Genomic DNA, 20,498 nt, shown 5'->3' on the forward strand with positions numbered 1-20,498 from the left:
CTAAGTAGCAGATGGAGGGATCCCTCGACAGAGGGTGACAAGGATAGAGGCAAAGAGCAGGACAAGAACGCAGGTAAAAAACAAAACATTTGGAGAAGAAATTAGCCGTTCAATCAGTCCCTCTCTCCCTCCATCGTTGAGTAGAAGTATGTCAACGCAGAGCAAGTTGCATCCTCAGGTCATCATATGGAGATGGAGGACACATAAAGTGTAGGCATGTGTACTTCGACACCAATGAGGTCATCTTGATGCGAGTCCAGGGAAGACAGAAGTTCGACGTTACGAAAGGCCTCAAATAAGATGGTGGTAGGCTTCTTTATTTCTCCTTGGCGTGGAATTTGAGAAACTCCAGGACAGTAGAAGGAATGTCAAATAGAATAGCGTCAACCAAACAAAACAAATGCAGAAAACACGTATAGTAGTAGGCCTATAGACACAAAAAGAGCAGCGGCAATGCACTCTCATCTCACTGTCAGGCTCCACAGAGTTCCATCCATGTGTAACATAAAACATTCTCCCACCGTGTCCCCCTCCCTGCACAAAACACAGCTTCTGGACGAAATCCCGCCCACAATGTGCTCATCCATACAGTCCACTAAGGACTACAGCGGCCGAGCCCATGTCATGTGTTTACTCTGACTCCCGCTGCACGCAATCAAGCCACAGGTCCACAATCCCTTTTTTTAATGGTGTTGGACGACGTATCTCTCCATGGTCGCCCCTGCACTGAGCACCGTGTGATTCATCGGTCGAGGGTACCCCCTCTTTCATCACCAGCACAGGAACAGCTGCCCCCCGATGCTGTGTCGCTAGCACATATTATGACACCGAGCTAACGAATGCAGAAACAGACGCGCCATTGATCATGTGTTTAATGGAGGCCACGCAGGGGAAGTGGACGGTATCGAGGTCATATCTTGGTCGTTATTGTTTCGAACTTTACCTAGATCGAACTATAAATGCTCACATTAACTTCACTGTACCTGTGTCAACTTCCATTTCAAATGATTCAATGTGTCCATGATGGCTGCTGAATTGTTGAGGCATTTCCCAGCATGCAACCTGTTCAGAAGATGTCCCTGAGCCCTTTTCTCTCTCTCTCTCTCTCTCTCTCTCTCTCTCTCTCTCTCTCTCTCTCTCTCTCTCTCTCCCTCCCTCATCCTTCCTCCCTACTTCACGTAGAAGACAAAGATAGACAGCAAAAGAGAATGTCTCATCACATTGGCCTTATCTGCTTGGCCACCGTCCCCTGCCTCCAGAAAGCAATTTAAAGGCCAGACACAGACAGAGAGGGAGAGAGAGAGAGAGAGAGAGAGAGAGAGAGAGAGAGAGAGAGAGAGAGAGAGAGAGAGAGAGAGAGAGAGAGAGAGAGAGAGAGAGAGAGAGAGAGAGAGAGAGAGAGAGAGATGATTCTAGCAATGAAAGGGTAAATTTCAGGAAACAACTTCCAAGCTATTACAGCTACACTCGTTTCAAAGCAAAAAGTTTGAAACAGTACATCTGCTACATTCTTTACCCATATAAACTAACAGTTTGCCTATTGAAATCTAAAGGACAGTAAGATAACTTTATGGTCTTGCTCTGAATCCAAAGGATAATAAGTTTACTTTATGGTCTTGCTCTTAATCATAAGGTTAATAAGTTTACACTATGGTCTTGATGGTACGCTCTAAGCACTGACCTTGCTCCCAAGGTGCACCCACTTTCCGTTCTGCTAAGAAGCAATTAATCTTAACCTTGATGACAGCAGTTCATTAATAATTAAGATGTTCTTAAACTCTTAAATTGCTAGACCCTCTATTGCTTTAATGGTCCCTTGCACAAAGCCTCTGTCCTTCTCAAACACACACACACACTCAGGTGCGTACACGCAAGCACACACACACACACACACACACACACACACACACGCACACACACACACACACACACACACACACACACACACACACACACACACACATACAAACACACACAAACACACACACATACACACAATAAATAGTCTCCGAGGGGTTTACACAAGTAAACACAGGGCTCATTACTGAAAAACCAGCAGTCCCATGAGCATTTCTTGCACTATTATCTCCCAAGGCTTCATTTAACTGTAGAGCAACATAGATATATTGAATTTGGGGAAAAATACTCAGATCTGTGTTCTCCTCAGCCTCACACAGTGTTGCTTAGAGTTCAGTCCGACAATCCGCTTTTACCACACAACTGGGCCGCTGCTTAGAAGGTTTGTCACAATGAAGGAATGAATGGTGATGCCTTGAGTTTCATCATAATAAAGCGATTGATGTTAATGCTCGGAGGTTTGTCATAATGAAGTGGTGAATATAAATGCTTAGAGGTTCGTCATAATGAATTGATGAATGGTAATGCTTTGAGGTTCTTCATAATTACACTTATTTTATGTTGTACGTCCTGACACTTAAATAGTTATTTGTGTAGCATCTTATCCTAGCTATCTTTGTTGTATACGGGGAACGGGTTAACCTAGCAATTGTGTTTGTCCAATAGAGTGACCTCTATTGGGGGGGGCGACATGAGTGGACCTCTAGCAGTCAGGCCTGGTCCTCTTTGCCCTGGACGTTGGGTTCATCGCAATGTCTTTGTCCTTCAGGATGTAATAATCCCAATCTCCCCATCTGTCCCTTTCCCCATCCTCTTCCTCTACTCTCAGACCTCTTTTCCTATTCTCCCTGCCTCTCTCTCTCGTTTCTCTAATCCTACCATCCTCTCTTGTGCTTCTTCTAATCACCCCCCGCCACCCCCATTCTCTGTCTCTCGGTTCCTCATACTCCCTCCCTCTTTCGCTCGCTTTCTCTCTCTCCATCTGGCTGTCATATTGTGGTTTTATCTGTTCCCTCTATCTTTATGGAGCCCTCTGTCCGTCCAGCTCAGAGAATTGGACCCGAGCTTCATTTGACCTTCGCCAAAAAAAATCCCCCCTGGGATTACACAACCAATCTACTCCGAGGTTATAATCTGCTTCTGTCTACACCACTGGGCTGCTGGTGAACTTCTAATGCACACTGCCTAAATCAACCCGATCTAAATGATACATTTACAAGGATGAGGGCCAGTGGCCTTGTGGCAGGCTCAGAGGAACCAAGATGGGAAAGATATTTCCAAACATTCATGACTACACATTGATTATTCCTGTGTGTCCTGAATTAAGGCGGTGCTGCAAACCAAATAGCATATTCTTAGGGAAATAAGGTATTGAACCATAAACAGACAGAATTAAGGCACGGCAGGGACTTTGTAATACAAGCTCAGAGTAACGAAATAGCAAATACAGGCACATTTGGTGCAGCATGTCTGCCCTTGGCCATTCACCTGATATGTCCACAGGCAGATGCGTCAGATGAATTGTGGTTAATCCCATAATGAATGTCCACAGGTTTTACTGACTTTATAAGGTTTGTTATTGTCATGAATACTGGTAGTTTAATTAATTCAGCTGAGTGCATTGAACTGATGCCAGTCCTCAAACTAATAGCTCTCCATGTATTGATCAGTTATAAAGTAGGGCAGACAGATTAAGCTTGTGTGGATAGAGGGGGTTACACAAATCACTTTGAAGTAACAATGCAACATTTCAACTAGCTGGTAGTTTAAGGTAACCTTGACATATCTATGTAGACTTGTTTGAGGAGGCTGAACTACTTATTTTATTCAGGCCATTATCGTTTGGATAATTCATTACCATATGATTACATTCATATTTATTATTCATTTTACTTGGGAGTGAAGCTTCAGGAAAGTGCCATTTCATTCCCTTTCAATGGAATCAAGCAAGATATTTACGTTATGTTTATGCAAGCAATAGGTTCAATAAGCACACAAAACTGACTAAGCCAAAGCTTTGAAATAGTGAAGACTCAGCTATTTGTATGGAAAACTCGTATTGCAAAACATAAAGGAGAGGAAATGGAATTACTTTCAAAACAACTTTAATAATTTGGGCATTGAATACAAAAACAAAAAGAATGTGGTCTTGGTTGGCTGACATAAAACCACAGTAAGTATTTACAGTCGCATATCTACAAGAAAAGGGTGGGCTGCTGAGAGATTTGCTTCACTAAATTAAAGTTAAGTGAACCACGGAAAACAGGAGGAGGGGGGTGATGGAAGTGCCAAAGATTTCTTAAGGGCCGGTTTGATGACGAGACAGCTCTCCAACTCATACACACTAGAGGGATCGCAAGAATGTTAAACTGCCAAGACCATATTTGTATGCATGTAAATCAGTATTTGCCTACACTCTTTACTGCAGCTCTGCCCGGAAGTGGCCTTGATTCACCCATGGGATGTGGCCAAGAGTGAGTCTCATTGTGTGCATCAAGTCCTCTGGATCTCCTGTCCTCGAGGGAACACCCCCACTCCCACTGGAGGAGCGCTTAGGAGGCCTCCTCGTCGATCTTGGGGGCCAGGTAGTATTTGACGTGACCCATGTCTGCGATTTTGTACTCGACCACTGGAAATAAAAATACGTTTGGTTAGTTCGAGATAGGGGGGGGACATGCGTGTAGTAAAAAGAATGACGAATAAACTGATCCAATTGGCAAACATGATCTCCATCACTGACCTAGGGGGATATCTGCAGACATGCTGAGAATGACGGTCTTGGATAGCGGCGTTGCTTTGGTGAAAAAGTTCAGGTAGTTCAGGGCGAAGATCAGCTGCACCGGCTCGTTCATCTCAATGGTCACCTACAACACAGAAAACAAACGCGTTTTAATACAACGGGTTACGAGGCCAAAACCAGCCCACATGGCTTCACGGTGAACAGAGAAGGACTTACAGCCTCGTCCTCCTTGTCAACGTTGCTGGTCTGGGACAGCTTGACGTTCCCGGTGCCGAGCTCTCCGGTGGCGGAGAACTTGACTCCGTCCTTGGCACAGGAGATCATGACGGCGTCTCCGATCTGGGAGAGGTCCCGGCAGATACGGGCAAACTCCCCCGACGGCATCTTCACCACACAGCTGTACTCCTGCTCCTGGAAGCACAAGCAGACACACGGTTAGACCAAGCGCGTGGGTACCACCTAGTGGTGCTTCTCTGTAGTGTTTACATACAAAAAAAAAGTTTTCTTCCTTGAAATATGTGCTTGTGCCTCCCCCCCCCTCCATAACAGAATCTTAAGCATATTAAATAGCTTAATGTATCAAACACTTACTGGGATCCCCAGTTGCTCCACATCAAGGTCCATGAGCTTCATCTCATAGTCTGAGACTTTCTCCTGGTCTGAAATTGTCACATGGAAACATTTAACAATTGTATTTTGGGGACGTGACGTCAAGGTAAATACACAGCTGAAAGGCTGACACTTACTGATGGTTTCAAACACAAGAACGAGCGTGTCAGCATTGTCTTCTGCTCTGAGGGTGATGATATCTTCATTTCCAGCACACTTCAGGATCTTTGACATACTGTGAGAAAGACAAAAAAAAAATCAGAAATGTGCAACATACTTTTAGAATGACTTTTTAAAATGTATTCTTATGGATGCGGATCATAACAGAGTTGTTGTTTAGAGCACATGGCTAAACATCGACAGCAATACAAAAAAACGGGGCAAATGATCGAATGAAGTTTAACTGTGCGTTTGGTCTTGCAGCATAGTGAACCATATGGACAAAGAGTTCAGCGGCTGAAGCTGTCATACATGTGAAGCGGAAGGAGAAGTTCCCGGGTTCAATATTTCCCGCCATCCACCAAAGGACTTTGGCGCTCGAATGACGTAGTGAATAAGGACTTCGAAGCGCGCCTAAGGTTTCGAACCACAACAATGGATTTGTTTAAACCTTGAGAAATCGTGTGGAAGACAATAGAACTATTCGAGAAACAAAATTAATATAACTACGATCTTTGATGTCATGGGCGAGAACTCCCGTTTACGCTCCAACCATAAAGGCTTGCTCGGGCAGCTCTCTCCAAGCAAGATGGCTTCTTTGTGACATAAGCTTTAGGAACTAGCATCTACGTACGCCTTTATAATAAAAGCGCATGGACATTTAGCTCGCATTTATCGACCTCTTAAGGCTGGTAAATATATAAATAGCGCGAGTGAGTACAAATCCCCATCATTTGTCTTTACCAACTAGACTATCCAGGCATTAGTCCAGGCACTGTGCTAACGGTACTCACAAGCAGGCCAAGTACCACCGTCACATAATATACAGTGAAACAGTAAGGCAGTTTAAAGAACAAATACAATCCTTGAAGAGGCACTTTCACACATGGTCAGATGTGTCATGATTAGAGTTCTCACCTGCTGAGGTTGACTCCCATGGCGAGGTTTCTGTCGCAGCGGTAGGAGTCAAACCCATCGCTTCGGAGTGTGAGCTGGACCAGAGAGACGTGAGATGAGTCCATACTCTGCAGCGAAATACCGAACGAGCTGACATCCCAACACGCTTCTGTGATGAGATCCTTCAGAGCCTCCAATACTTTCTTCAGGATTGAGCCCTGGACCAAGCGTGCCTCGAACATGTTTAAAGTTGTATTTGTTGGCGTGAGTTAAAGAATCAAAACTTGCTGCGACCTTAGTCGTCGAATTTAGACAGCCGGCAAAGAAATAGGGCAGTCGATCAAACCTTGGCGGTAATAATGGGTTGTTTGTGGAGCAAAACAGCTCACGCTACAGCATCACACAGCAGTGGATAAAGAATGCTCGGAAAGCGCGCGCCAGCGTAAACTTTTAAAGACTTGCGTAATAACGTCATTTCCGTGTTGCCAAACGTCCCTTCCCTTGACCAAAAGGAGTACATGAAGCGCGCCATTTTTAAGAGGTCGGATTCAGATCTGTATGCGTTTGCGAGTGTTATTCCCTTGTGTCAATGAACTCTTCATATATTTAGTTCACTTATATAAATGAGCTAAAAAACACTAAAAAGACTGTTATGCTATTTATTATTAAAATAATATAATTTGCTATGAATAACTGAGATGGGAAAGTACCTCATTATGTCTGTGGGTGGCTTTTCTTATCTTGTAGAAGACACTTTGTTGAGAACCTCAAGCTTCTAAAAAACATTGGATATTCTAAAGGAAAACGACTGTGTGGAGATATACACAGGGTTATATCTCAATACGAAGTCAGTTCAACGTTACAGTAGCTAAACCTCTGTGCTTGTCTGCAAAATACACTAAAAGTTAAATAATTAAAGAATTTAACTACTCATAATACACGCACAAAATAAAGGACTTAATCTAATCTAAGAAATCTCCAACAACTCCCCAATAAATGGATTCAGAAAACGAGATTACATTTCATTTTTTTATTGAGTGGAGTGCTTGTTATGGCAGTTTAGATTTAATCATACGGCCGTTCCCTTGACACACAGTAACAAAACACACAATAAAAAAAATGGTATTTGTGTAGTGCTGTGTCCCCACACCTGAGTACATGGATATAGGCCACTTATGTTAAGAATGGGGAACATAGGCACAAACTGAGAAAAGGGTGCGCCTTCCAAGGAAGGAGAAGACACAAACACAACTCAGATTCATGTTTGATCAGAGCAGTAGTCCATGTTGGACACAAACTACTGTAGACTGATTTCCCTCCGTTTTGATTGGCTCATGGGCTGGTGTTGAGCTCGGAACAAGCGTATTACAGATTGATATAGTGGGTTGCCATGGCGAGAATGGGGGCTCCTGTTGGAATCCCGGGGAAGGGGCCACTGGAGCCGGCGATGTCGATGTGGGAGTACGGCAGGGGCTTGTCCGAGTCCACACCGAACTGTTTTGGGGAACCAACACAGTACCAATGGGTTAGGAAACAAAAAGGGTAGAAACACGGGCAGGGAATTGACTATTGGTCAATCTTCAGCACCTCCAATGACATTAAGTGTGCCTCGCTTTGAATAAAAGCGTCTGCTACACAACTGAACAGTAATAGTTGTGATGGAGGAGTGACTCTGTACCTTGTCCAGCCCTGAGGCCATGATGAGGAAGGCAGCAGGTGCCTGGTGTCCTCTCGGAGTGGCTGAGGAGGGCAGGTTGTTGCTCTGCAGGATGTCTTCATATTCAGACTGGCCCTTGTGGAACTCGTAGTCCTCACGCCTGATGCTGGAGATCTCAAAGACATCCCCCAAGACATCCCCGGCTGCCCAGGAAGAAGGGGGAAAAAAAAGGAACGAGAGAGAGCAACTGTTAGACGGAGGATGTGAACTTCAAATCAGGAACTCTCACAACTACACGTAAATACGAAGAGATGACCATATTGAAATCTGATGAAATGAGTCCTACCTTTCTGCCACTTGGAAGCATTTCCAGCACGATGGGCTGGACCATTATCCATGATGATCTATAGAATAAATGAATACAAAAAAATACAGAACTCAGCAAGCATCCCCTTATACTGTTGTCAATCCTTACCCAATTTGTGCAAGACTAGGATCAATATTCATGCAAATATATCGACTGTAACTCATTTTGCGGCTACACATACAGAGTAGTTTGGTCCCATGGCCCTGATGGCATGGCCGGTCAGCGTGGCAATAGTAAACAGCTGTGGAGACACCTCACGCACAGCCTAAGGGAGGGAATACAAGCAGAAGAATACACGTAAACAAAGATCTACCACAGCAAGCTCGGAAAGCTGAGATGATTGTAATTGAGATGATTCATTGATACAACTTTAAACTGTAAAGTTGTTTAGTAAACGAATAAACGTACGAGTGAGGTGTGTAGACGGTAAAGTTGAGGTTCTCACCTTCTCCTTCATCTCACAGAGCAGGTCCACCATGACCATGCGTCCCTCGGCGTCAGTGTTTCCAACCCTCACCCGTCGTCCGGCGCGGGACACAATCAGCTCGTCGGCCACGTAGCAGTCTACCAGCCGCCACGGAGAGGAGCATGTCAGTGACAGAGCACGGGTCAATGCTAATGGTGACTGTGTATCCGATACTACGCCTGCACAGACGTATAGTGGTAAAGAGCATCAGGACCAGACCAGAATGGCTTCACCTCACCTGAGCCTACGCTGTTCCTCACCATCGCCATGGAACCCATCACCTTTAGATGCTTGGGCTTCAACTTGGCCAGAGTCTAAACGACACAGGGAGGGACAGTTGGAAACACAACAGCCAGTGTAGGATGTTCTGAAGTCATGCCAGACAGGATGTTGCTCTACCTTCTCCACCATGTGTAAACCTAGGATTCCATTCTAATCAAATGTAACCCCTCCACAATGATCCGAGCCCGGGACTACCACGGGACAACCATACGCTTGCTTTTCAAACCAATATGATCAGGGCTCTGTTCACCTGGAAGAAGCCAGCGACAGCAGCGGCTCCACACTTGTCCCTGTGCATGCCTGCCATGAAGCCTCCAGCTTTGATGTCCGCGCCACCCGTGTCGTAGGTGATACCCTGGAAGAAAACAAGGAATTACATTGTTTTTAAATCATAAAATCAATAGTATCATCACAGCATGTCAAGATATAATTCATCTAATGACGCTATGAGCTATGGTCTCTTCACGCTCCGTTAAACTCTTTCTCTGATGCCAACATGTCCTATGTCAGAAGGCGGGTGGCCTCTCACCTTGCCCACCAGCATCAGAGTGGTCGTAACGGGTCCCTCTCCACAGTACAGCAGCTTGATGACTCTGGCCTGGTGGCGCTGGACGGCTGCATCAGAAGGAGCAGAAACCCAGCCAGTTAGCGGCACGCACGTGTTCAGAGTGCTGCTCATCGGACTGGTGGCTGCGGATGAGGGGACCTACCATGGGCACATCGGTTTACAGCGGCCAGGCAGGGGTATTCCTTCTCCAGGACCTTCACGTCACTCACTATCTCCACCTAGAGTACGGGCAGCACACAATACCCATCTTTGATATTTAATCCGACATCACACGCACGTAGATAATAATTAATAGCCACACAAACAAAAGGTCGTTGATCGAATAAAGCCCACCGTCACAGGGCTGTCCTTGAAGAGCTCCTGCACATAGTCGGCCACACGGGGAGCCGCCATACGCTCGGGGTCTGAGCCACCGATGTCACGGCAAACCAGTCTGAAAGGACAGATAAGTGTTGGCCGATGAGCAGAGCAGGAAAACAACCAAAAAGAAACATACATCCAAGAAAGGGATTGAACTCGCTCACCTGCCACTCTCGAGAGCAATGGCCAGATCAATAATTTTCTTTCCCTCCTCCTTCTTTGCAACCCACAGGCCCAGAACACACACCTTGTATGGAATGGGGTTCGCATTCGCTTCCCTCACTTCAATGGGCTACAGCAGAGGGTGAAACACCAATATAAGATCACACTGAATGTTTAACACATGCCTTGGGGACCAGCGAGGCAGAGAGAACACACATAAATCCTGTTCACACAGTGATACGCGTTTCGCACCATGTAAAGAGCATGAAGAGCCCCCAGGGCAGCCACCAGTGTGCTCGTCTCATAGTCTTTGTGTGGAGGACACACCAGCAGGGGGCGCTGCATACCAGCCTTCATGGCCCTGTAAAAGAGAAATTGGAGAAGGTTGAGAGTTGCGTGCTACTAATAATTCATTGCATCGCTAAAGCACTTTTAAAACAGTAACAATGGCAATACAACCACCGTTTCCCCCGGCCTCCCCCTTCACAGAACCCACCGCTTGATGCCACAGATAGCCGCATCGCTGTAGCGCCTGACGTCATCGTAGTCACGGTTCACCGGGCCAGTGGAAGCAAACAGGAGCCGGTTGCCAGGGCAACCAGGGACCTGGAGGACGACAGCCTCCTCGCCCAAGGCACGGTCCACCTGCAGGGAGGACCACAGGTCAGGCAAGTGCTCAGCAAGCAACAAAGTCAGACAGTCTACGAGCAAGAATACATTTATCTGATCATGTGACCCCATGTGTTGTTGCGCGCGAGTCCAAAAGGAGAAATACAAACACTTACATTTCCCCTTCAGAGGCTTTCACTTCCTGCTCCCCAAGCTTTACAGTTCCTCCCCCTTATGGCTGTGTGAGTGTGTGAGTGTGTGATGGAGAAGCTAAGGAGAAGTAGTAAAGTAAAAGGGAGACACACACCGAGCTGTAGTCCTCCAGAGGGGACTTCAGCCATTGCAGCTCTTCAGGCAGAGTTTTAATGCTCTGAGTCACCAGAACGATGCCATCAAAACTAGAAAATAAAGAGAAGAAATCATTAGTGAGCCATGGAAAACATTAACTAGCTTACAGAGAATCTGAGATCCGTCAAAACTCACTTCTGGTTCTTGCAGTCTGTGATCAACTCGATTGGTTGGATTCTGCAAATGAAAAATAAATAAATAAACATCTTATCTCCATCATCAATTGGGTTTTTTAATAGACGGAACATGATAAAGACCAATATTGTCGGAATATTACCCCTATTCCCTTTGTTCTTTATCTAGAACTATACAATGGATGAACAGTACAGTAGGTCAAAGTCTGGAACTCTACAAGCGCCATTAACCTCGTTTTAATTAATCTTCAACAGGGATTTGGGCTTTCCCGTTATTGCCCAGACGACAAGACTAACATTACGTTTAATAACGTTTCTTCACGCACACAAATATACGGCTTTTTTGTCCGCATAAGCCATTTGCACTTAGAAATATTTATAAACAGAAAGTGTAAGACAAGCCGATTATGAATAATGAGTCTAAAGTAAGTGAACCATATAGTCCTAATGACACACACATACAACTAAATAGTTTGACCTGCTGGCAAGCTTACAGTACAAATATGTAGTTAAACATCAATTGGCTAGCAAACACAGCTAGAACCATACCTGGTACACATTGCAGCCTTTCTGCTCCGACGTCTTCTGGAGAAGAGGGACGTGAGACACTGATCGCTCCCTACCTTTCATCTGCTACCATGCGGATCACGTGATATTCTGGCTGGAAGCCGGGAGTTGTAGTTCTTTTGTATTTTCTTATTCAAGAATCATTAAAAAGAACAATAACGTTATGGTATTTTTTGCATGACTTAAATGTATTTCTTTTCAGTCCACAATAAATACATAAATATTGAATGCGCACTAGTTAGTACCGGTTTTAACATTATTGTTTATGGATGACAGGACTACAATTATTAAACCCGGATTGAGCGTCGAGCAGAAAGCACGTCCTCTCCTCTCCCTCTGCTGTCCACGCGATTTTCTGCCTTGGCAGGCGGGAGCTGTAGTTTTTTATTTTAAAGATAACTTCCAAAACTTAACAAGGAATACTTTTTGGCATGCTTTGAACATCGTTTTTTAAAACCACATTTACTAGCATCATGGTACGTGGGCATCTGTACATTGTATAATGGTCTCCATATTGACAGGAATAATAGCCTAGAAACACAAACCCGGAAGTGAGTTTACCTATTTGTCAGTCAAGACATAGGACGAGCTGCACAGTTTACATGACAGAAAACGTGAGTTACCAAGTCTAAAGTCCAGTCCAAGCTAGTAACTCGGTAATTTTCCTCTGACTCGGCAGCAGTGTCATGGTTATCTTGAGTTGTACGTAATTATACAAAGATAACTATTTGTGCACGTTCCAACTAGTTGCCTCCAAGCGTGTAAGTAGAGAACTGTTAAACCATGCAACTTGTGTCTATGTACCTGAACTAACGATACTATTATTAAGCCGACTCATTAAGTGGGAGTCTGATAAGAGTTTAATATTGTCTGATTGTCTTTGTATTTTTCCTCCCTCCTTTACATTTCTGCTTTTTTTTAATTTTTTTACACTATTCCCTAACTATCTTCTGACAGTAATGTCACCTTTTTTCATCAATAGATGAGACTTGCTCTCCACTCGTTCCCTCTGTCGAAGACTTTCTATTCTACTCTAGTGAGAAACCAAGCCAGAGGCCTGTGTGGGGCAGCCATGCGACTGGTGCAGTTTCATCGCCACTGCGATGAAGGTGCGATAAGAGTGGGAGTCGAACAGGCTGAGGGACTCGGTGTGGTTGACCTCAAGACCTTTGACCCTTCTATGCCTACTACGATGAGAGGGCTTCTGGAGCTTGGTGAAAAGGGAATAGAGTGTGCCCAGAGGTAATGCAAAATCACCACAAGCAACAATATATTTCATTGTCGTTGTTGGCGGTGTTACAGACTTATTAGCTACATTACATTTTGTTCTTCATCTGTCTTCCAGAGCCTTATCATCTGGTCAATGCGTGTTGAATAGGTCAGACATCAAGCTGCTTTCTCCCATTCTTGCCCCAGAGAAGGTGGTTTGTGTGGGCATGAACTACCGGGATCATTGCCTGGAACAAAACGCACCCATCCCTAGTGAGCCTATCATCTTCAACAAGTTTCCCAATGTGATCACGGGCCCATATGATGACATCATCCTGCCTTCCGAGAGCCAGGTGAAACCCTTCTCAGAAAACAGTCTTCCTAACGACTTACTTAAGTAGTACAAAAGAGTAGCCTACATTTGGTGGTGTTAATATAAACAGCCCGGGAAGAGTCAAGCAGGAACATGAAACAAGGAACAACTAAGATTATAATGCATTTTAGGTAAAATAATTATTAAATATATTTTATTTGTTTCTTTGGATGTTTTGGGCAACCGAGTGTATGCGTTGTACTGTTGCATTTCACATTGAAATGTTTACATTATATATATTATCCTAAAACAAGCTTAGAATGATTACCCTTGCAGACTTTATCTCAATAACTCTTGTCACATCTTGAAAACCGACTGAAAGAATATCTTTGCTCTTGTGAAATTACTCACTTCCATTAAAACAGGATATGAGGGTGACACTGACTCAACACTAAAGACGGTGGAGGGATGTGTATGGCTCCTCCAGGGTTTGATGAGTGCTAGTGGGGGACATGATCATCACAACCTCCAAAACTGGTTTCCTCAATTGAGAGCAAATTAGCCAACAGGGTAAAAAATAATCATTTGTTGCCTGTTCATTTGGTCTTTCAGGAGGTGGACTGGGAAGTGGAGTTGGCCTTTGTGATTGGACGCAGTGGAAAACACATCAAGGTGACTGATTGCCACCCACACATGGTGGTTGATTTTTCATTTAACCTTTCATTTTAGCCTATTGATGAACCCATGCTCAGAAAAGATCCACTCTAACTATCTTTTTTTTTGGCAGGAGGAAGATGCTCTGTCATATGTAGCAGGGTTCACTGTGGCCAATGATGTCAGTGCACGGGATTGGCAGATGAAACGCAACGGAAAGCAGTGGTTGCTTGGGAAAACATTTGACACCTTCTGTCCTCTTGGCCCTGCCTTAGTAACTACCGATGCAGTGAAGGGTGAGCGCCTATTATACCCATTATGAACGGAGCGAGGGAGAACAATCTATATTGCTAACTTCTAAAAAATCAAATTGCCATTGATACTCTTCTATCCATCTTTTTTTTTTTTCTTTTGTAACTCCCAACATTGATCTCATGCTGAGATTTTCCGAAGCATCAACCGGCTGCTAATGGACTAAATGTCAAGTCCATGTTATCCTGCTTCTAGATCCACACAACCTCGGCATTCGCTGTCTTGTCAACGGAGACGAAGTCCAGAGCAGTAACACTGACCAGATGATCTTCAAGACAGAACAAATAATAGCATGGGTCTCTCAGTAAGTCTCTAAATCTTGAGGTTTGGCTCATGTTTGGTACCTCCTCGGGCATCTGATGTAGTTTGTTGCTTTTTAGGTTTGTGACTTTAACTCCAGGAGACGTGTTCCTGACGGGAACGCCACCAGGCGTTGGAGTTTTCAGAAAACCAGCCGTTTATCTCAAGGTAACAGTCAAAACAAGTCATTGTCGATTTTATTTGCCCCTCAAATCTTAATCCAGAACCCATTTTACCACCAGGGGTGATGTTTTTAGTGAGGGTGGACTTTTATATATTTTTTATCTGATATTTGAATTAACCATTACACCTGCCCTTTTACCTGCATTGACATATTGTAATCAGATGTAGTGCCCATAAGACTAAGTAAAATTAAAAACCATAAGACGCGGTGTATGGGCATTCTGTGTGGTCTTAAGTGTTTTGAGCAGGTGTTTTCCCTTTGTTTTCCAGAAAGGAGATGTGGTGGAGTGTCAGATAGACCAGATAGGGTCTATAGTCAACAAGGTGGTCTAACGACAAGATGTCAACCACAAGGAGGTCCCTACAACTGTTCTCGATACCTCAAGTTTCTTGACAATGCAAACCCAAACAGACATATCATGTTTCAGTTGATTAGATGGAAGTTGTCTCTAGATATAGAAAATTTGCACAACATATTATTAGCTAGTGATGACCTAATGGGAGTTTATCAAATTTGTGATGTTTTATGACAGGTTTAAATGTATTTTGTAACCAATTACTGCACATTCAAACTTTTCTTTTCACATAAGGCACCTGAATCATAATTTGACTCCATTCATCTTTCAACTATCATTGGTGTTGTATTCATCTGAAGGGGCTTCATGGATGGATGCTTTATGACAATTCAGTCATAGTTTTTGTGACCGGACAAGAATTAATCTTTTTGAAGGATACAATTATATGACTCACCATGGGAGTGAAAACGTGTTCCTTTTGTCACCCTTTTCCACTTCCAGCCTACATCTCTTGAATAGCTATTTACCAGAGCCACCCAGCCAAATAATACGGACCTGTTGACTATATTTCATCAAGTTCGGGATGGTCATCATGTTATTAGATGCAATGTGAAGGGATGACAAATCCATTCACATGCAAATTCACGTTATGCTTTTTCTTTTTGGATCATACATTCAATTGAGTAAAGTTAATAAATTGGGTATGGGTATAAAATACATTGTAATGTATAATATTTTATTCTATGATTCATTAAAAGGGAAGCAAAAGTGTTCCAAACCACGAATTTCTACATTCTCCAGTGGTTGAAATGGGTGGAGGTGATTTCACAATGCATATTTCGTTCTCCTATCTAAAGTGTGATAAACAAAATCCTGATATATATGGTTCAACAGATATTATATTTCAGATAATATTTACAGTATTTAATAATGTGAAAAGTTAGTTGGGCTAAAGCTCCATACTGAATTCCTCATTTTTGGATTATTATCAATTGTCTAAATGAAAACGATATATTAAGTTGGACTACAATGTTGCATATGCAATTCACTAGCACAACCACTAGATGGCTCTAGTGTTTCTTTATAGTTATACAGAGATAAATAAATGATTATTCTGGTTGATGTGTTGGGGAGACCGGATAGGAAGGCTAGCAACAAACAACACAACCCAACCAGTGTCAATGCTGTGAATCCCCACATATTTAATGCTTATAGAGAAATCTGTCTTGACCCCCCAACATTGATTTCTTCCTCTCAACCACAGGGTCGAAGGCTTGGGGCAGATAGGGAGCTGTTCAGACTGCTAAACAACACTGCTGTAAATATTGTTCAAAGTTCAGTTCCTGTATAGCAGACACGCAACACAAACTATGTGAAAAAAATAAATGTGTTGATATGCGATTAGAATTTTAATGCTGACAAATTCTGAGAAATACAACTTAACAGATAAATAGAACACAAGCTCTTCAAAGGCCAAAATAAACAATGTTGTACGTTAAGCAGCGTTTACTAAATACGTATATCACATCAAAAACACATACAACACAAATTGAAACGTATATATATATATTTTTTTTACAAATTATAGATCAATGTTAATGAAACCTCAAACGTTCCTACAACATCTCCATGTCACCCAGCACAAAAAAATACTATTACTGAAGCTGAACAAAACTCAATGGCCAACCTTTCAAAATCGTTCATAAACAACGACCCTTCAACTGTATAAAACAGGCCTCTGCTCGTGGGGACGATGGGGGGGACGCTAACGCCCAGCCTTATGGTTGGCGCTGGGCCCTCAGCTGTAGATGTACTGGGTGATAAAGCGTTGCAGCTTCTGTGTGTTGTCTGGCAGCAGGAAGAGGGGACTGACGGTGAGGTTGGTCCCGTTACCCAGCGGCTCCTCCACCAGCACCTGAGGAGACACACCAGACCTGCATCACCACTGGGGCTGCCCTGACCGGTTCACCTAATAGTGGGAAACCTGATTAACATACTGCCTGATACCAATGAATACAAGGTCAAGGTTTTTAATCGATGTCTGCACCAGACGCTTTCCTTCACGTGGAGATGAGGAAGTATGGTCAGAAATGAAACGTGCAAGGAAAGCGCAATGCGCTCTGACTAAGCAGTTTAGAAGTAGAGTCGGGATGGAAGGAAGAGGCACAAAAGAGGAAGATTATTTGACCTCTTGTACCAATGTTATCTTCTCTGCTTGGGAAATGACTTGAAAAATGGTTCAAGAGGAAAACGAGACTTTGAGGTATTAGATTTATCTAAAAGGGAATTCATTCTGATAGTGGAGCTTCTGAGCCTGTCCCTTTAGTAGGAGTCTTTGTACAAGGACAAATAAATAGTAACGTGCAGTAGAAACAAAACAAGGAACCAGAGAGCCAGAAATGGCAGGTCAGTTGTTTAAATCTAATTAATTCTATCACTATTTCCAAATCTTCGAAGAACGTCGCCTTACCCAAGCTTCTCCGATTCTAAGGGGAGCCCCCCCTTTTTTAAGTATGCAACATTTGGGTCTTATCCGCCATCCAGCTTTACTGTAAATCATCATCTTATCCAACAAAACCTGCTGACTTTCCTCAAGGTTTAATATATTCAGGACCAGATGTTGCATTTAACCCAATGCACTATTGGTAAAGAAAAGTCAATTATTTACGAATTGACACTTTTGGCAGTGTTCTGATCCATTTAAAATAAACATAGGTCAAAATAGGGTAAGGTCATCACTTGGATGACAAGACGAATGAGAAGCAGCACGTTGTTGTCCCATGGTCATCTTGATAAAAGCATGATAAAACAACTTTTTGTATCCACTTTAAACACTGTGGGATGTGGGTAGCCTTATATTCTGGCACGGCATGATGGTTAAAAAAACAAGTTGGCTCCTTGACGGGAGCCAACTGAGATGCAGTGAGATGGGCTCTGACAGCCAACTGATGAGGACGGATAAAGGGCCAACCGCGGCCTGTCCAAAATATGTTCCACCATTTACTTATTCATTTATTCGCTCACTCTGAAATTATTAGCTGCCAGGAGTGTGTGTCTGATTTGATAAAATCCCATTACTCTTTTTAGTATTCCGAGTGCATAAAAGATAGCCAAGGAAATTCCTTCAGCTCCTCACACCTGGCCTCAGATGCTACGGTTCTGAGAATGTGGAGTGGGAGACACCACGGTGAGACAAACCACACAACGCCATTCATATTAAATAATTATAGTGGTTTCTGGACCAAAGTCTGACGTTGATGATGTGTAATGTTACATCATGACCAATGAGTATGAGTACCGTACCGAGTACTTTTTTTCCACCTGCTAACTTTATTAAGGTTGGCTTGTATTTCAGATTCAGCTTGAAGATGTTAATCAGAGATATCAGATACAAGCACTTGATCACAAATACATCTTAGCAGGAGGTATCTGGAGCCACACAGACTCCAACACTCCCCACTCTGCAAAGCAATCGCATCTTTAGGGATTCCTGAAGCACGCACGCAGGTACGCAGACACACACGCAGAGTTACTCACCCCGAGGTCTGTCAAGGTTCGTACTGCTATGCGTGCCGCCTCCTCAGTGCAGCTCTCTGCGTCAAGAACAAGAGGCACTGTTTATCAATCCTACATTCCTAACAAAACAAACGGGAAGCCATGAAGAGTCCAGGATGGCCTTAATGACAGCGTTTATAAGGCTTCTAGAGCTATTCAAAGAGAGCTTTTACAGGGCTCGTTAAGCTCAGCAATTAGGGTATTAACATATATGTGTGTGTGTGTGTGTGTGTGTGTGTGTGTGTGTGTGTGTGTGTGTGTGTGTGTGTGTGTGTGTGTGTGTGTGTGTGTGTGTGTGTGTAAAAGAAGGTTTTATGAGGCATGGGGTTCTGCTCACCATATTGTTTGTCCTGGTTAGCCCTGCTGCACAGATGCAAGTGTATCACAGCTTCACATTGAGCCACTGCAGGGCGAAAGAACAAAGACAATTGATAATTGACTGATAATAGACGGCAAAATCAATGGAACGCTGTGAGAAGCAACCGAATTAGGATTTTCACATTTTGTGTTTTGAGATTGCATGACATCACACAGCTTGATGGCTCGTCTACAAACCACTCAGTGAATATATTAATAGGGGTGTCGCATGCCCGCACCAGCAGACGTACCTGGCATAGGTGTGGTCAGGTATTGGACCCCTTCAGTGGCCCAACAGAGCGCCCTTAGGTGGCCAGCTAGCATACTGCAGAGGAAGAAGAGCATCTCTGGACACTGAGACGGCTGGCTCAGCTATGGGAGAAGACAAGAGACAGTCAGGACGTTTACATGCACAGCTTAATCCGATTAAAGCCATAGATCGACTATGCTCTGCAATCGGTCAACTGCAATTGTCCGAGTATACATGGCGGTGAGAAAATCGATTCATTGGCCGAAGCATTTCATACCGCGCTACGATAGGTGGCGCTGTACCCATTTCAACTAGTGGTATGGAACCACTTGTTGACCTCTTTACGTCACTAGCAACCACAAACTCAGGCGGCCTTTGAGAAAGATGTTTTCAGTAGACGGCTGTCAGACCATTTTGGATCCATGTCATTTCTCCAACGCTCCATTGTTCCGACATCTCGGTCGTATGCAGACTCCTCCGGCGGCGGCGGTGCAGCTACTCTGGGAGTCCGCAAACGGCAACAATCCCTTTCTCCTCCATGTAGCGTTTCAATCTGGACTTCAAAGAGTCAAAGCCAAAGTTCCTTTCCCCTAATTCCTTCCCTCCAATTCCTTCTCCACCATGGCCGAGATAACCCTAACTACGAGTCTTTACTTGTTGCTGAAATACCAGAGAGTCGGAGAACCCGACGTAGTCTTTAAGATTCATAATATCAGAGAATATCCCCGTCAGTTCGGCCGCGGCGCAATGAATGAATAAAGATGGTAAAAAAACAGATATGCCTGAAGTTACTACTTTACAACCAACATTCAGAAAGATTATGTACTTTTAATTCAGCCTTGGCTGAAATCGAAGTGTTACACCTTTCCTGCTGTTGGCGCCCAGACCATAGTCCAGGAGCACAGGAGAGACGTTCCCTCCAGGGCCGATGTTCTCTCGGGGGTAACACCCTTCACTTTGACCGGCAGTGGGTCTGCTTATAGGTCGGAATTAAGCGGCCACCGATTATTGACAGGCTGGGTACCTTATTTGTAGTTCCACTGACTTAACAGTACATGTTTGCACAGACACAACCAGACTCGTTCATTCACTAAAATATACGCTACTCTCGTAGCAGAAGCGTAGTGTGTATTGAATGCATGTTGATGATCTTATAGTTCATGCATGTTGATGATCTCGAGCATGTGCAGAACGCATAATCCAATTCCAATCCGATTTACCGTATAGATGCATGCTTAATTCAACAACAATCGAATAATCTAGGGGTCTTAATTCGACTATGAGTAA

General features: G+C 43.8%; 4 protein-coding genes across 11 annotated transcripts in view; 1 reads left to right on the plus strand and 3 right to left on the minus strand.

Moving 5' to 3' along the window:
- Positions 1–3,945: 3,945 nt before the first annotated feature.
- pcna (proliferating cell nuclear antigen) lies at positions 3,946–6,696 on the minus strand. Its single transcript, XM_060054469.1, has 6 exons — positions 6,284–6,696; positions 5,344–5,441; positions 5,189–5,256; positions 4,814–5,008; positions 4,598–4,721; positions 3,946–4,486 (listed from the first exon to the last, which is right to left on the minus strand). The coding sequence occupies exons 1-6, from the start codon at positions 6,502–6,504 to the stop codon at positions 4,410–4,412; spliced, it is 783 nt and encodes a 260-aa protein (XP_059910452.1). The 5' UTR covers positions 6,505–6,696; the 3' UTR covers positions 3,946–4,409.
- A 581-nt stretch (positions 6,697–7,277) lies between these two features.
- Positions 7,278–11,877, minus strand: zgc:152830 (uncharacterized protein LOC767682 homolog). Its single transcript, XM_060054459.1, has 16 exons — positions 11,765–11,877; positions 11,217–11,258; positions 11,041–11,131; positions 10,621–10,769; positions 10,377–10,485; positions 10,127–10,254; positions 9,936–10,035; positions 9,745–9,820; positions 9,564–9,649; positions 9,285–9,389; positions 8,991–9,066; positions 8,732–8,850; positions 8,468–8,551; positions 8,266–8,323; positions 7,941–8,122; positions 7,278–7,756 (listed from the first exon to the last, which is right to left on the minus strand). The coding sequence occupies exons 1-16, from the start codon at positions 11,773–11,775 to the stop codon at positions 7,628–7,630; spliced, it is 1,545 nt and encodes a 514-aa protein (XP_059910442.1). The 5' UTR covers positions 11,776–11,877; the 3' UTR covers positions 7,278–7,627.
- A 217-nt stretch (positions 11,878–12,094) lies between these two features.
- On the plus strand, positions 12,095–15,521 carry fahd2a (fumarylacetoacetate hydrolase domain containing 2A). 6 transcript variants are annotated; one of them, XM_060054464.1, is made up of 8 exons: positions 12,095–12,258; positions 12,740–13,024; positions 13,128–13,344; positions 13,917–13,976; positions 14,092–14,254; positions 14,466–14,574; positions 14,651–14,738; positions 15,024–15,521. In XM_060054464.1, the coding sequence occupies exons 2-8, from the start codon at positions 12,765–12,767 to the stop codon at positions 15,084–15,086; spliced, it is 960 nt and encodes a 319-aa protein (XP_059910447.1). In that variant the 5' UTR covers positions 12,095–12,258; positions 12,740–12,764; the 3' UTR covers positions 15,087–15,521. The 6 variants fall into 6 exon arrangements, with proteins under 6 accessions (XP_059910447.1, XP_059910446.1, XP_059910449.1 ...); XM_060054463.1 differs by having other exon boundaries at positions 12,241–12,258; positions 12,765–13,024; XM_060054466.1 differs by having other exon boundaries at positions 12,255–12,396.
- A 918-nt stretch (positions 15,522–16,439) lies between these two features.
- Positions 16,440–20,498, minus strand: part of gpat2 (glycerol-3-phosphate acyltransferase 2, mitochondrial) — a 110,669-nt gene continuing 106,610 nt past the window's right edge. For 2 of the 3 annotated variants that reach the window (XM_060054454.1, XM_060054453.1), the window contains exons 21-24: positions 19,213–19,333; positions 18,942–19,007; positions 18,587–18,642; positions 16,440–16,964 (exon numbers count right to left, since the gene is read on the minus strand). In XM_060054454.1, coding sequence (XP_059910437.1) covers positions 16,848–16,964; positions 18,587–18,642; positions 18,942–19,007; positions 19,213–19,333 — 360 coding nt within the window. In that variant the 3' untranslated portion in view covers positions 16,440–16,847. Of the gene's footprint in view, positions 16,965–18,586; positions 18,685–18,941; positions 19,008–19,212; positions 19,334–20,498 lie in introns of those variants that run through there. The other variant, XM_060054455.1, reaches the window with a different exon arrangement.

This window comes from Gadus macrocephalus, chromosome 6, assembly GCF_031168955.1.
Source record: "Gadus macrocephalus chromosome 6, ASM3116895v1".
In the NCBI taxonomy this organism is placed as follows: Eukaryota; Metazoa; Chordata; class Actinopteri; order Gadiformes; family Gadidae; genus Gadus; species Gadus macrocephalus.

Excerpts from the sequence above, each read along its gene's own strand:
- pcna (XM_060054469.1), bottom strand. The coding sequence starts at position 6,504 with ATGTTCGAGGCACGCTTGGTCCAGGGCTCAATCCTGAAGAAAGTATTG. Across the intron at positions 5,442-6,283 it reads ATGGGAGTCAACCTCAGCAG|TATGTCAAAGATCCTGAAGT; the intron begins GTGAGAACTCTA and ends TCTTTCTCACAG. Across the intron at positions 4,722-4,813 it reads TTGACAAGGAGGACGAGGCT|GTGACCATTGAGATGAACGA; the intron begins GTAAGTCCTTCT and ends TCTGTGTTGTAG.
- zgc:152830 (XM_060054459.1), bottom strand. Across the intron at positions 11,132-11,216 it reads ACAGACTGCAAGAACCAGAA|TTTTGATGGCATCGTTCTGG; the intron begins GTGAGTTTTGAC and ends TTTATTTTCTAG. Across the intron at positions 10,486-10,620 it reads GCTATCTGTGGCATCAAGCG|GGCCATGAAGGCTGGTATGC; the intron begins GTGGGTTCTGTG and ends TCTCTTTTACAG.
- fahd2a (XM_060054462.1), top strand. Across the intron at positions 13,345-13,916 it reads TCCTGCCTTCCGAGAGCCAG|GAGGTGGACTGGGAAGTGGA; the intron begins GTGAAACCCTTC and ends TTGGTCTTTCAG. Across the intron at positions 14,255-14,465 it reads AACTACCGATGCAGTGAAGG|ATCCACACAACCTCGGCATT; the intron begins GTGAGCGCCTAT and ends TCCTGCTTCTAG.